The 16479-nt window shown below is 35.7% G+C and overlaps 1 protein-coding gene across 2 annotated transcripts in view; it reads right to left on the minus strand.

The window, feature by feature from the left end:
* LOC121328697 (ataxin-7-like) overlaps positions 1-16479 on the minus strand; it is a 28748-nt gene that overhangs the window by 8107 nt on the left and 4162 nt on the right. Inside the window, exons 2-4 of one of the 2 annotated variants that reach the window (XM_041273658.1) lie at positions 10297-10500; positions 10072-10140; positions 5521-5625 (exon numbers count right to left, since the gene is read on the minus strand). In XM_041273658.1, the coding sequence (XP_041129592.1) occupies positions 5521-5625; positions 10072-10140; positions 10297-10492 (370 nt within the window). In that variant the 5' untranslated portion in view covers positions 10493-10500. Of the gene's footprint in view, positions 1-1645; positions 1935-5520; positions 5626-10071; positions 10141-10296; positions 10501-16479 lie in introns of those variants that run through there. The other variant, XM_041273659.1, reaches the window with a different exon arrangement.

Here is a 16479-nt window from a genome sequence, read left to right on the forward strand (position 1 = left end):
CTGGTGTGCAACTAGGTAACTTGCACCAGCCAATAAGGCAGGTCATCTTTACTTATAAAATATTAAAACGTGACACAGAAAAATAATAGCAAAACAAAACATGCTTTTGACAGTTAAAATAAAAAGCAAAAGTTCACTGGCCATCAATGCAAAAATAATGATAAAACTAGCAAGCTATCTAAAATGTTTGCATTATTCAATCAGTGGATGGTGCATATGTGCATTAATACTGTAGTAGTCCTAAAGTAGTCAGCATGGCTTTTTAGTAAAAACTCACATTTCTGATAAGTATGTATTTGCTGGTCCCTTCAAATTCATCTTAATGAAATCTGACTATAGCTTACAGGCAAAAATAATAAAGATAAAAATAAAACTGCATTGTAAAAGAGGATTATATTGATGTTTGATAAAACCATTTGGTTTTGTTTTGGTCTATTCCAATAGCACAGAAGAAATTACATAAATATGCAAGTAAATGTATTCACTACTGATATGTATCACCCATTTAACATGGGGCATAAAAGGGAATGCAGTTAATTCCAAACTGATAATAGCATCACTGCAAATACAGGGTTTAGTACAATATTCACTTTGAAAATACAAGTTTTAAAGATCTAGTAGATTGAATTTTGAAATGACAAAAAAATAACAAACACAAATAGTGCAAACTTTTGTATCACATAGTCATCTTCAATTTTACAATGCACTCAAATACAAACCTAATTAATAGTCTTCGACAATTTAGTCGTCTGTACACTTGATCACAGATTAAATGTTCTGTTTGAAACAGTTGTATAGCTGTTAAAAACACAACTTACTTATTTCTTTAAATGATACCAGCTGACAGAAAACACACGAAGAGCGGATATTTTCAACACAGCCTTCTAAAATCTATTCTTGTACATATGGGTCACTAAACTTATGAACCATTTCCTTTGAACGCAGCTTATGTAAGACCAAATTAAACTAGTGAAAACAAATAGTTGTGTAAACTTCAGTATAAAGCATCCCCACTTCACGTATTACAAACTAAATCGAATCTAGGTTATTTACTATGGAAGTATCATTTGGTTATGTGCACCTTTTTCAACAAAAAGAGCAGAGTTGAAATGGTTCCTGTATCTGTGTCAATGTGTAGCACTCTAGAGGAAACTAAAACAGCTTGAAAGCATTTCCTGTGACATTAAAACCACAGTTACCACAAATAAATACCAGCTACTTCAAAAACATAAAGGTGCAAAACTTAAAATATACATAACCAATTCCAGCATGCCGACAGGTAACTGCGTTTTGTTTTTTATTTTTAATATTGTGGGCGGCTACCTAACGCAAAGCCAAGCTTTTGTTTGGGTAGAGTTCACTGTAAACTCCACTTCAATCTGCTTTTGAATTTCTGCCAAAACACTCAAATGACATTTCAGAATGGCTTATGTGGGCCGATCGCAGCAGTTAATCCCTCATTTTGCGATTATCTGCTTTGATCAGCCAACTCCTCTAAGGACAGCGAACAACAACAACTTCCACTGCAAATCGGCAGCGACAGGAACACAGGCACAGCGTGAAACAACTGAAAGGGAAAAAAAAAGCACAGTACGGTACAACTGTCGTTTCGTGCCACGGTTAGTTAATGCACAACTCCACTAACCTTCTGCAAACTCCATGCAGTTCTGGGCTCCCTGCCAACTCCCCGTCTCAGAAAAACTGCAGAAGAGAACTTGTCTTGTGCCTAGGGCTCTGCGCAAAGGGAGGCCGCTCCACAAAGCTTTCTCGTAGGTTCTTGTTTCACATGATATGTTAGTACGTACTTGCTACTGAGGTCCAGTATCATTAGCTGACTCTGCCCACAAACTCCTAGCAGACTCCATGTTTGGTCGTATGCAACATTTGCTACTACTGAAAAGTACACTTGAGTCATAAAGGTCCTGGCAGATGAACAGAAAAACAGGAGGAGTCTCATTTTATCTAATATGGTCATACCAGAAGTCCTGGTTTATGCAAATTATTCCTTCTGTTTCAAAGGTAACTTGCCAGAGTTTCAGTAGGCTGAACCAGAAACAATTTATGGTGCGGGAGCCCTAATCAACAATGGTCTAATTGTTTCTGTATATTAAAAAACTTACCAGAAAAAGAGAGCACACGTTCTTTCTGCAACATAACAAAAGCTGTCAAAATTCCACATAAACATGGCTTAATAACACTTTTGTAAATAGAACAGAAGCACTAAGCATTTTTTTTCCCTCCAAGACCAGTTAATTTAAAAAAAAAAAAAAAAAAGCTATGAAAAATATGTTTTGAAAACATAATCTATACTCTTACAGAAGTACTTTACAGCCACATTTTCCATAGGAAATCCATAGTTGTGAAGTTATATTTTTGAAGTTCTTTAGGAAGCCCAGGCAAGCCAAAAATCTGAAAATGATTAGGTTCTTCACAGATTTCAGTTATATTCAGAATCAGGCCGTTACATCCATCCGTAAAGTTTCCAAGTGGTTCTAACAAGATAAGTCACTTTGCTTATTTAGAAGAAAACTAGAGCATGTCCTGTGCCACAAGAAAAGTACACTCACTCATGCGGTTTATCTTTGTGACAACATACAGTAATAGAAATTCAGTTTATTTTAATTGAATTCATAGGAGCATTTTACCAAGAGGTACTATCTATCAGATATAAAGTGCAAGTATGTTACCATCAGCAAAACCTTTCTTGCAGTGTCAGACATGGAAACATGAGGGACTCCATAAAGGTACCCCCTTATGAGGGACGCTTAAATATAACCAATAGTTAATTCCTGTGCTGTTCCTGGGAGTCTGAATTGGCCTCAAATTCTAACCCCAGGTAATTTTACTTTCACAGTGTTCACTCCTTTCGAAAACAATCCGAGATCTCCCCCGAGCAGAATGTCTCATTGAAAAACAAAAAACACCAAAAAGGCAACAAGAAACAAAGATTAATATTAAAAATATAAATAAAAATGCACAACATTCTTATGCAACATTTGTTACTACTGAAAAGTACACTCGAGTCATAAACAACGAAAATGAAAGACACACATGGTGCTATCCCTGGATAGGGGTGAAATCGTCTTTGGTATCATCAAAGCCATGGCAGTAAAAAGTTCTGCTATCTAATAGGGATGGGAATTTCAAAACGGGTTAACTCTAAGGAAGTGGTTAAACATATAATATGCTATACGTATAACTGGTCACGTCAAAAATTTCACCCAACGCATATATTTTAAATGTACTCGTTTTATTCATTTATCATCATATACAATCAGTACACTGCATATCAGACTACTGCGAAGCCAGAGTAAGGGCGGATATTATAAAAAGGAAGGGGTTTTTCCAATTGGTGCAATAGAAAGATTGACATTGGGGTGGGTTTTATTCCTGGTCGATCTGGTGCTTCAGTGGCATACTCTGTGTTCATCCTGTAACAGACGTAGTATGGTATCAAGTCCATGAGGTAACAGATTTAATAAGCGTTTCTTTCTGAATTATTTTTTAATAAAATGGCATCTCTAAACAAAGAAACGAGGCAAAGCCACATTTGAAAGTATTTTGAGGAACCGGACGAGAAAACCGTGGTATGTAAATAATTAAGCCAACCTAAACTGGCGTATCACAAACACACAAGTTCAATGCTTCACCATTTGAAAGGAAAACTTTCAGAAATTACTGTGGATGGAGATACTGATGGCAGTAAAAAGCAAACATCCATAACAACATGATATAGAGTGGTCCGAACAGGGCGTGATCACATTATTATTATATGAGGACAGTGTGTGAATTGTGAATGCAGCAGTTTATAAATCGATGACGATTATTGAGATAATTTTACAATTGCAAAATAAATATATTATTTCATACAACTCTTTGTCCATAACATCTGTCTTATAATACTGAAGTATGTTTTATGTTTAGAGCTCTAAAGTCACTACATATCGCAAAAGACAACGAAACCTTTTCTTCAATCGTAAATTTCTCAAAATATTGTATAAATCTCACAAAATATAATTCTTTCAATTATACAATTCACCAAGATGATTTAGCTTTGTAGGTGATGGATTTCAAGATGTGATGAAATTTATTGACCTATACTGTGTTGACCCATAAAACAATAACAGCAAGGCTGAAAAAACTTAAAGAAACTTGTGGTGCAGATGTTCATACAAAACTTACAAAAGAGAGAAAGTTATTTACCACAGACTTGTGGACGCCATTCCCCAATCTTCCCATAGGCAGAAGGCTTTTTTTCACATGAAATTGTTCCGTATGATTTTGGACCGAACAGCTGTTATGTTTAGTACATTTTTTTAAAAATATTAGAACTACTACACTAAGGACCTCCGAAACACAATTCAAACAGGCCCAGACATCTCTAACAATTTAATAAGCTTTGAAATTGTTCTGAATTTGAATGTTACATTATTTAGTAATACCTGACCATACAATTCACCACACAAGGTGGCAAACATTATATTCATTACTTAATATATTACTTCATTACTTCTGCTCACTGTTGGCCTTTTCTGATTATATCTTTCCCTCGGAGTTCCATGCCGACATCACCTTAGACACCGTTGCTCGTTAAACATCAGCAAGTTGTGTTGTCTTGGTCACTGAAGCTCCTGCCAAACGCGCCCCAACAATCACCCCTCTTTCAAAATCACAGATGTCTCCTCTTGCCGCCATGCTAGCCATAATTACAGGCAACCAGGCCTGTCCAGCATTTTTATACTTGACCCTAAGCATGCTGGGATGTTATTTGCTTAATTAACGCATGAGCCACACCTGTGTGGAAGCCCTTGCTTTCAATATACTTGGTGTCCCTCATTTACACAGGTGTTTCATTTTTTTGTCCACTACCTGTATATATATATATATATATATATATATATATATATATATATATATATATATATATATATATATATATATATATATATATATATATATATATATATATATTATATATATATATATATACACACACACACACACACATATATACATATGTATATATAATATACTGCTCCTTATGTTAAACTTCTCACATTCTTTAGTTATTTTTTATGAAACAGTCAGTTAAAAAGAATTCCATTAGGTGTCACCACAGATCAAAAATTATGTAGTAGGCTCCATCTTGTGGACACATTGAAAACTGCATAAAGTTGAACTAAAATACTACCCCCCCCCCCCAAACTGACTGCTTTGTCCCTGATATTTTTGCCATTTCTGAATGCCTTTTCACATTGAGAAAACTGCCTATAAAATAGAATTGTTTTTAAAATGAGCTCTACCATATTTGGGATTCATAAAGCAATGCTCCTTAACAATCAATTAAAAAAAAAAAAAAAGTAAAAGGTTTTTGGTAGAAATTAGATGTGTGTTGGCTGAATGAGTGACAGCATTTCCAAATAAGTATATAGAAAACAATCTGGAATATCAGACACCATACAGTACAGTACAGTACAACACTTCATATTCTTTCATCTGAATATAAAAATGTAAACTTACCATAGTGTGCTTGAAACGCCTGTGGTTTGACAACTTGATTACAATGGTTACACATCACCAAGTAAAAATCATCTTGTGCCGGGCAGTGACCGAATAAAGGCATGTCTGCATGTAAGAAAAGAACAACAGGATTTAAAAAAAAAAAAAAAAAAATGTTTCGGAATCAGAATGACTGACATCTTAAAATAAAATCTGAAGGCATTTTAATGGAAGGGGACTTAGTATGTCTAAGATGTTCATACAATGTCCAGATAAGCTAGAGGCACTTCAATTACTGACTGGTACATATAAAAAAATAAATAATAAAATTGTGTTTAATTTATGCAGCCCCTCATATGAAAATATACATTTTGACAGTCAGTTTGCTTAAGGAAGTCTATAAATTGCATGGTTAGGACATTTCATCTTCAAAAGTTACCCGACAGTATTTATTACAGGATCTTTGCATACGCAGTGGTTTAGTCTACAACCAAGGACCAGCTCATAGCCTTCCTAAAACCTGTGGGACCACTTGGAAAAGAAAGGATTACTGCAATATAAACCTTTTATCCAAGTGCAATTCGTATATGTGCCCCTCCTTACTGAGCAAAGCAACCATCAAAACAGCTTCACTGTAATATAAAACTGCTAAACACAAATGTCTGGTAAAAGATGTACGATTCCCAACTCCAAATCAATTACTTTTCAAAAGAAAGGCTACAAATGCTATACTTACTAGTAGAGAAATACTTTTGTATTAATATACTTTCCAACAGTGGCGTTCAATGCTATGATCCTAAGGACCGCAAGCAAAAGCTTTATTTGAGCTGTGCGAATAATTCGCCTTGTAGCTGAGATATCAGTGGTTTCATCAGCAACAGTCTGAAGCTGTATATCTCAACTACACTATATTTGTATAATAATAATAATAATAATAATAATAATAAGTATATATTAACCTGTTCTGAGATTATTCCAAGAATGTTGTGAAATTCCAAGAATGTACTTTTGACAATCGTGGGGAAGCACAGATGTACCTCTGTCCCACCTTCCCTGTTTTATTTATTTAAATGTTTTTATTTTAACTGAGTTTCACGGTCCCTTGCATTATTTATTCTAAAGTTCAGTCACACAGCCTAAAACAAAAAACACAAACACAAAATGTTAATTATTCTTCAAGATCCTTATGTAGATTTTTGTTAAAACTGCAGTTAAATGTAAAAGCTTGTAGGTTACATTATATTGCACGTATGCAGGCTTACTTATTATTTACTACTGGTACACGATACAAAGGTACAAGAAACACAGATGACGAAGTGTATGAAAAGTATACAAAAACAGTGGTTATGCATAAACATAACATATGTTCATACAGCGGTAACATGACAGAGTTTGCAACAACAAGAGTTACCATCAAAATTAGAAGCTGTGAATCAAAGTGTGGTTTTCCAGGTCTGTGTCAGTGAGCCTTCATTGTCAGTTTGTCTGCATGTTTGAAAAAGTAAAAATCGGGGAGACGGATCAAGCCATCATCCTTAATACGTGGGTCTTCCAGTGGGTAATGTTAATTGTTACGTAAGTAAAAAAATTGTAAATGTACACAGGGAATCAAGAAGTACTGTCTGACCAAAAACTTCAGGGTTTAGGTAATTCTACAAAAATATCAATCATTAGGCAAAAGAAAAATGGTATGCACACATTGATAAGAATATTGCCAATGTCAGATTTATCCTTTATATGGTACAAGGTTGTTAACTAGAGCTGTGTTGTGTCAATATTGGGTTCCAGAAACTCAAGGTTACAGGTATCATAATCCTACACTGCTTAGCTACATTATTAGGGATTCCTGCTCAGTATTGCATTCCCCTCACCCCCAAAAAATAAAAAACATACAGCAGTTTGAAGGTGTCCAACACAAAATAAAATTTTAAAAAAACCTTATTGGAAATGTTTAAATCATTTTTTTTTAATTATTATTATTTTAAGAACAGAAGATATGCTACACTTAACAAGGTCAAAAACTACACTGACCTGGCAGATTTGCCTAAAGATATCATGGACCTTAACCAACAAGCACATCTGACCTCAATCTTAACAGTGACAGGCCAGCAAGGCTGGCAGATTGTAAGCTCCATTCCCCTTTAGAAGTAAAGATTCTGTCCTGGTTCTTAACAAATAAAATATAAAAAAATGGACACCAAGACACAGACCTGTAAATATCTTGTAATTGTGGCCAAAGATGAACCACCTGTTACTCTCATTTACTTGTTCACTTTGGCACCAATCAATTTGATTAGATTATGTTTATTCAGATGTCATTTATGTACCAGCACTGCTTTTCATTAATGTACTAGCTATTCAGTATAAGGACAAGGATGCAGTGGCTGTTTTGGAGAATGATGCATCATGGTAAAAATGAGGCATTGTCCCAGCCTTAGAAAGCCGATAAAAGGTAACTCAGCATCACAAAGTAGTACAGGCATAAATAGGAAAGCAACAACTGAACAAAAAGAAATGTGGGTGTATTGGTTCAGGTTATCATTGTACCTCTGGAGACTATGTGCTGTATTGACTTTGAAGACACAACGTTTAAGTTGATACCATTTATTGGACCAACAGAGAAGTTGTAAATGTCAAGACCTCATAGGTATCTTCATCAGGTAAAACAGAAACAGTGTAGATTATACTGAAATCCATTTTACTTGAAGAGGGACCTAAAGTATGTCCTTTTAAAAACTTGAAAAGTATGACATTTTAACTTCTGGTCTAATAAAAGTTATCAACTTCAACTTATTTTTCATCTCTGGAAAGATATGGACAGCTTAACAATTCTGACTTGAAACTTGGCAAGTATAACCACCACCAATGGGACTTTGTTTAATGGCTCCAAAACCACTAAATTACTTCATTCCCAAATGTACTGAGCAATAATCCTTCAGTCTCACTTCTGTATTTGACTTTGAAAGTGATCCGAATAAAGGCTGACTGATTGATGGTCCTCTCTGCCTTTTTGTTTGGCAGATGTGTTTATCTTTTTTTTTTTTTTAAATGGCATACAGATGCGAATATAAAAATGGTGATTTTAATTTAATTTGAACTTGAAAGTAAAAATGTAGGTTTGTGCCTGTGATCTCCAGCTATGCGACTATCTGCTGTACTGGAGTGAAACCAACGGCAGGCCACAAGTATATAAAATGTTCTCAAGAGCAATACTATCCACTCCATCAAAGGGTCTTCCAGATTTCCAATTTCCTGACCCTACTGCCCCTGCTGATTTAACGTAGCTACTGCTAGGGCTAATGCCAATGCCTGCTACTGACAAGCAATCAGTACTGAAAATGTAATCATTCTACATGCTTACTGGTTGCAGAAAGTTAACATGTGTTTATAAAACTGTACTGTAAATATTTGGAACTTATTTTAATCAATATGATGGGTGGCACTAACTTGAATACCAAAGCAGACAGTATTCTCTGTCTAGAGTATTTTGATAAACCTTCAAAATTATATTCTGATGTGTAACTTAATGTAAATACAGAAATTTTACTTTTTTTTTTTTTTTTTTAAACAAAAAAAAAAAAAAAAAACAGAATTTTCTTTTCACTGGTTTCTCAGAACTGGCTGGGAACAAGAACTAGATAAAAGGTTTACAGTATTTATACTGCAACTGTTTGTTTAGTGCTGCCCAACCAATGTTATTCACAAGACGCACGTTCCAAAATCATGGTGTGTTGCAAATACATGTGGGCAGTTAGTAAAAGACCTCAAATGAATGTAGTATTTAAATGTTGAGATTTAGGTTATTGTTAACATCACTGACACTGACTACAGCTAACAGAAACTGTACTTGAAGCCCCAATTCACAGGTCTGCAGTAACAATTTAACAAGATAACAGCTGTATCACGTAGGGCTACTTTTTTAAAAGCAAAACAGGCAGAATAGAATATTTAATAAAATATGCAGCCAATTTTTCCTACATTTCTGAAAATCCCTATTATAATGAATACACTTTACAATGTATTTGTTGTACCAAGTAAATGCAGAGTTGCACTCCACTCCATACCTACCTACTTAGCATTATTTCTTGGTATGTCTTTGGAGAGAGAGATGTCTAATGTGTTGTGTATTTTATAAGTTTCTCCAATACACATTTCACTGAAACTGGGAGGAAGGCTGTTGTATTATTGACACTATTCAAATGGTACTGTAGCGTAATTTGGAATATCACGTTTTGGTGACACAACAGTACCATTCGCTAAAGACATACCCAGTTCTTCTTTACGTTTTAAACTGCTGCCACTCCCTCCGAGTAAACAGCAAACAATCCTTACCTGTGCAGGTATATTACACCAACGCTTTACTTTCGCGAAGTTCGTTTACCGTTTTAAAAACTTAATAAATTATGTTCATAAAACTACCCAACACTGACGACCGAACTGTTCAAGGGCCCCAACTAAGTCCACCAACTACACTTGCTTACACATGAAAAAAAACAGCTTTCTGCCGGTGCATTAAGTCTGTGCGTACCACTAAAACAAAAACATACATTTCATCACAGAAACTGCACTCACCTTCTTTACAAAGCCTCATCGCTTCTCGATTTTTCCCGCACTCTTTCAAACTTTCTTCCGATTCTGCACCTAAAGAAACAATCAGATGCATCAGTTAGATAAATAGTTACACTTGCTGCTGACACAACTAGTAACGTTTCTTGCATTACAAAACTGAATGCAATCAAACCTCGGCATCTTCCGTTCCTGATAAGCGATAGGCAGGATTTCGCTAGGATCACTCACCGTCATTCCCGTGGAGTTTGGCAGCATCCACCCAATTGCTCCAGGGCTGTCCCAACACGATTTCTGGACTGGGCAGTGCTCTGCGCTCCCCTACAGTCGCCATTACTGTGGAGCCTTCTCCCTGCTGTTGCTGCTTTGGCTGCCTGGCCGCTTTGCGCTGCTCTGCCCTGACGTCATGATCGGCCCTTTCCGACATTCTTTCCGCTACAATGTAACAAAACAGTAGTCAATGTTTAAGGTAGAATGAAATAATTCTTAGCGCATACTACTGTAGTAGCACACCACGTGTATTCAATCGATCAAAAATAACCGGTAGACTCCCCTCAATATTCTCCGATAGGTGTATTTTTATTGGGTCAATATAAAATATAGGGTTACAATTTTAAGGCGAAACGACACTACAAAATGTACTGTATTCATGACGTATGAGGTAAGTTACAAGAATCCTCTTCATTTACGAGATTTAACTTTACATTAAGCTTCAGCTCACCCAGAACTTGGACATGAATGAAATCCTTTTTTCTTTACTATCAAATGTTGTAAAACCACGACTGAACATAAAACACTCCTGTCAGCCTACATGTTAAACCAAAAGCAACAGCAATACTAATGAGTTCTGAACATAGAAACCGACTACCACATTAACAAAACATCATTATTATTATTATCATTATTATTATTATTATTATTATTATTATTATTAATAACAACTACAACTGCCAGGCAGTTTTACGGCTCCCAAGCCCCAGTATCCCGTCTAAGCGTGTTTAGTTCTCAATGCGCCAAGTTTAAAATCAGCAACTTCAACTGTTCCACAGAAGAACATTTTGAAAGTTGTTTTTTTTCTTCAAAAATGCGTCAGGCAGCCATCTTGTTTAACGTGAGTTTCTTAAAAGTCGGTTGTATTGCTACAGTGTCAAGGATGATGCTTGTTTAGTTTCGAGTTAGTCAAGTAAACCGTTTGTCAACTGAGGCAGTTTTAAATTTCAGACGTAAACATACACCTAGCGGACAACTTGTTTTATAAAACATAACCATTTTGACATATTTATGTTCCACTGATTTTGGGACAATAACGGTGTTCAAACAGCAGCAGTTTGCTGTTAAGGGCGCGTTTCGATAAGATTTGTGGCAGCCATTTTGACATTAAAATTTATCGCTGAAATTTTTGCTTCGCAAACTTGATGCGGGTTTGGATGCTGATGATATATGCCAAGTTTCAGATCAATCGCTTCACCGGTTCCCAAGATTTCGAAAGGTTTTATCGAAAAATGCGTCACGGCGCCAATTGCAAGGACGCAGCTGCAACATTTTTTCAGCATCTGACAGCCAGTGCATCCAGCTTGACAGCGGCCAGGTCAGAACCTGATCAGTCTGTATAATAATCCAGAGCAATGTATTTTTTGCTTTCTGCTATCGTGTGGGAGGTGCTTTGGTCATCATTGGATATTGCCCAACTTCCTTAAACCCGGCTGTTTTACAGTACGTCAGTTCAGATTCCCATCAGTTACAGCGTTTACGTCAGAAGAGTGGTACAGGGATGAAAGCGTAACGGCACGTTTATGAACTACGGTAAAAACGTGCTGCCAATGCTGTAATCTCTTCCTGCGACTGGAAACGCTTTTGTATACACCCTACAATGAGTCTCAAGATGCAATATCAGTTCAAACTTTAATCCATTAAAACATTCTTTAAAACTAGATTATTTGACTTTTTCTTAAAAAAAAAAAAAAAAGCAAGCTGGGTGGTATAATGGAAGGTAAATGTCACTTTAGATACAATGAAGACATGAATAAAAATGCATATGACCTCAATATGCACAGGTAAGCCACATTAGGTCAGAGGTCAATGCCAGATCATCTCTCACTGAGCATGCAGTCTAACACAAATGCAGTAACTGTGACATAGTCTCTGAGATATAGGGCTTTGACAGTTAGTCAGGGTCAGTTTTTTCTTACACGATACCCATTATCGGATTTGAATTAAGGGACCAAAGAATGAATCTGTGTCTCGGGTATGAAGCCAATATCTCAAAGCCTTACGCCCTGGATCATCCGTAAACCGTTATAGCAAACATCAAAGTGATGGGTACTGAAAATACAGAGCCACCATCAATGGCTTACCATGACCTCTAGATGAAATGGTGCCAGTGGTGGCAGACTTACTAAAACAAATAAGCTCCCCTCACAGGAATAATGTATAACTCATAAAGGTTTTCTGAACATTACCCAAAGTGTATTTAAAACACACATTTCAGTTTGTAACCTGTATTCTATTTTAAGAAATAATACTGTACTGCTATACTCTTCTTTTTGTAAAGAATGCATTCATATGTGTGTGTGTATATATATATATATATATATATATATATATATATATATATATATATATATATATATATATATATATATATATATATATATATATATAACCTTTATAAGTTTTTTTCTATCCAGTTCTGTTTTTCCTGCTATTATTTGAATTGTTTTCATTTGCATTCATCTTTTCAATGCATGGCATTGTTTTCAAGCATCTTTGCTTCATGTCATTTAAGACCCTCTTAAAAACAATATCTACATTTTCCCCAATAATGATTAAAACCATAAATGTTCAGGTTATTTTAAAAAGTTGTACATTACATTAGTGTACACCTTATAAAGAAATGTCAATTTGCCTTCGCATTTGGTGATCTAATTTCAAATAAATAAAGAACAAGGAAACAGCATAGGAACTAAATCTGTATTGCAGCAAATAAATATCAGGGTCCAAAGAAATGGCTGAAAATACAAAACATATTTATCAAAGCCTTAACACCAAAGTGTAATTTGCTTCAATTTTCTTGGAAGTAAAACTGAATCTTATCAAACAGTTCTGGAATAACAAACAACTCTTGAGGATACATGGACTAGTAAATGATTGAACCCACTGCATAGAGTGGCAGAGTTTGGTTTAAAATGTCTCAGTGGAAAAGACATCAGCTGCATCAAAGTTTGGAAATATTTCTTCTAAAGGTCACTGTGTCCAGTTCAAAAATGGGGACATTTCACGTGTCTGCTGTTCTTTTTACATATATTTATATTTGTATTTTGTTTGATAATTCATTGATGGTGAAAATAGACTGTCTTTAAAAAGGTGGACTTAAAAAATGAAATACTCAATTTAGCATTTACTGTTTTTCAGGCAAGTATTTAAATATGAGTGTTGCATAATAACGCTAGAAAAATTGTCACTTTTGAATGTGACAACACACTTTTTTTCTGCTTCAATAAATATTAAGTTTAAAATCATGAAATACCTATTGTCAACTGTGTGATATGCATCTTTTTTTTTTTTTTTTTTTTTTTTTTTTTACTGTGAAAAAAATACAGCCCTACCAACATCTCTAAACAGTGTTTAACATGAGAAAGTGCATTGCTCATTTCATGCCACTAGATGGAAGCACTTGACTGCATTGGTTGTATAAGCACACTTTCGTGCATAGCCCAGCTTGTCTAAATATATACACGGTGACTAGTAAGTACTATAAGCAGTGTAGTTAACCAAGCTGTATTATCAAGTACTGAAGACAGGGAGGGGATATCTGGTGTCCTGCACCTGAGCATGATTATGAGAAATTAGTTACATTAAGTGGTAATGGGCAGTTCCTTTTGGATGGCATCTTAAATGTCATGGTCTTAGAGGCACCCCTATACCCACTTAAGGTAACTCTTTGTGCCTTTTCTGGTACCCTAGAGGCTTTGAACACATATAGCACAGTGAAAGAAATTATAATTTTTCTTGTAATGTTCAAAATCTAAATTACAGCCCCTTCAATGTTATTAGTTATTAAAAGATACCATTTGATGCAATAGAGCCAATGAACAATATCTGCTGCAGCTCATTAATATTAATAATTAATGTTTTGGTTTGGCTTTAAGGCCTCTGCACCATGAACTCGAAATGTCACTGAAGTGAAAAAACAAACAAAAAAAAGTTTCCAAGTTTCACATCAAGCACTTCTCTGAAGAGGCTGGCAGTATGCCACAGGCCCTTGTGAAGCAGTTTCATTTTCCCTATTTCCATTCAAATTAGCCCCCTGGGAGCAGAATGGAGAGCGTGTTGTACTGCACAGAGATTATGGAATCACCACTGTGCTACAAAGGACCCTCCACAAGACGACAGTCTCCATTCATCAAACCACGAACAGATGGCTTTATCCACTAAAACTGCACCTTGTGTAATACAGCCTACTGTATACATGGATACATTGAAAACAATTCCACCAACTGAAAATGTATGCTTTCTAAAGCAGTTCAGCAGACAATACAGTGAAATCAAAACCAGTACACTTAGGGTATAATACTTTACAGAACAATTAGATGCGTGGTAGTGCACTGGAAATACATGCAACCCCAACTCATTTGAATCATCCTTACTATTTAGGTTACATGATAGGGATCACACCATTTACAGTATGCTTTTATAGGCTAAAACAAATGATTATTTTAAGTTTTCAAAGACCCAGATGAGCAATAATCTTGGGCTACCCCATGTTACTGTAAGCAATCAGGGCCTGTGAACCCCCCCCTTACAGTGCAAGTGTAGAATCCAAAATTCAGCTTCCAACAATACTATGTACACTTTAATACTGAAGATCAAGTAACTCAAACAAACAGCTGACTTTTCCATAAAAATTCTAGGTATAGCATCTGAAAACCTATTTTCTAAACAAGGGTCTTTCTTTGTGCAGGAACAAACTGAACGGAACTTGCACAGTAGCATATAGCAGTTTGCTTTGCACAAATTCCTTTTCAATTATAAGTAGTATTTTCTTTTTTTTTTTGTTGCAATTTTTTCCTTACGTCCACTGTGACCAAAGTGTTCAAAGTCACTCGTGTAAACTCGTCTAAGGTCTTGTTGATACATTCTTCGAATACATTACAGTAGGTGTCAGTTGAAATCCTTCTACATACATCTAGTCAGAAGAGACTTCCTAATAGACAAATGACAACAATATTTCAGCCTACTGTATTAGCGACATAACATCAGTGCCAATGTTTAAAGTATACAGTAGTATCTCAATTTCATAGAAGACAATGCCTAAATGTAGAGACACAATCAGCATTTGTCGAGAGTAAAACTATTTTTTTCTCTCCACATGTACAGTATATTTGTAGTTTTAAAATACAAATTGGATTCAGTTACTGTAACAGATACACCACAGATATTCATATTCTATCAGTTTAGCTAGCTTCTACAGCCTGGTGTACCCAGACTAAATACAGTAGAACTTCTATCCAGTTTAATTGTTTCCAGGGGTCCATAACGTATGTAAAAAATATTGCATCTCAGAGGGAGTCATACTACATTGTAGCTGCAATATGTATTTATTCATGTATTTTTAATTTTTTGTTTCAATTTGGAACGTCCAATTATTTTTTCTCCTCTCCACAGCGATTCCCCACATAGCTCAGGAGAACTGAAAGTTCAGTGGGCATCCTCCTACCCCACATCCAAACCAGCTTCCTCTTTTACACCCAGGAACTCGACAGCTTGAACACAAGCACTGGTCTATTGATTCTGGTCATTGCGAACTGTGGATAAGTCTAAGCCTTGGATGACTACAGTAGCCTTAAAAAAGCTGTGATCTGTGGGCCATTAGGACCTTACATTGTCAAATGTGATAAAGAAATCCCATTAGCCCTATCTGTTTGGTTTTACAGATGATCAGACTTCACAACTTCAGTTAAGACAAATCGGAATGAGACACAGCAATTTGGACTTAAAATCAAGACATTACAGTCTCCAAATACTCACTGTTCAGGGAATGTCCTATTTATCTGTATGAAAGACATAATATTTGTGATAATATGATCTGACTGCAGCAATTCTAGCGCTCTCACGGAGGGCTTTCATGTTTGTACATGAGCTACTTATGGAAAAAGTTGCCAGTGCCAAGTAATCCAATCTACTAAGTACTACCCCTGGTTAACCACCTAGAGAATTTCAGTTTGCAGCTCGATAATCCTATTTCCGGATGAACTACTGAAAACATCAACATCTTTTACTTCTTTACTTCACATGCTTAATTATTGAGAAGGGTGAATCAGAGGTTTCGACTCAGCAGTGGATAAAAACTGATAAAACATGCAACATCCTGAACATATTAAACAAAAATGCAAACTTCTGATTTTGAGACTGAAC

The sequence above is a fragment of the Polyodon spathula genome, chromosome 16 (assembly GCF_017654505.1).
Source record: "Polyodon spathula isolate WHYD16114869_AA chromosome 16, ASM1765450v1, whole genome shotgun sequence".
Classification (NCBI taxonomy): Eukaryota; Metazoa; Chordata; class Actinopteri; order Acipenseriformes; family Polyodontidae; genus Polyodon; species Polyodon spathula.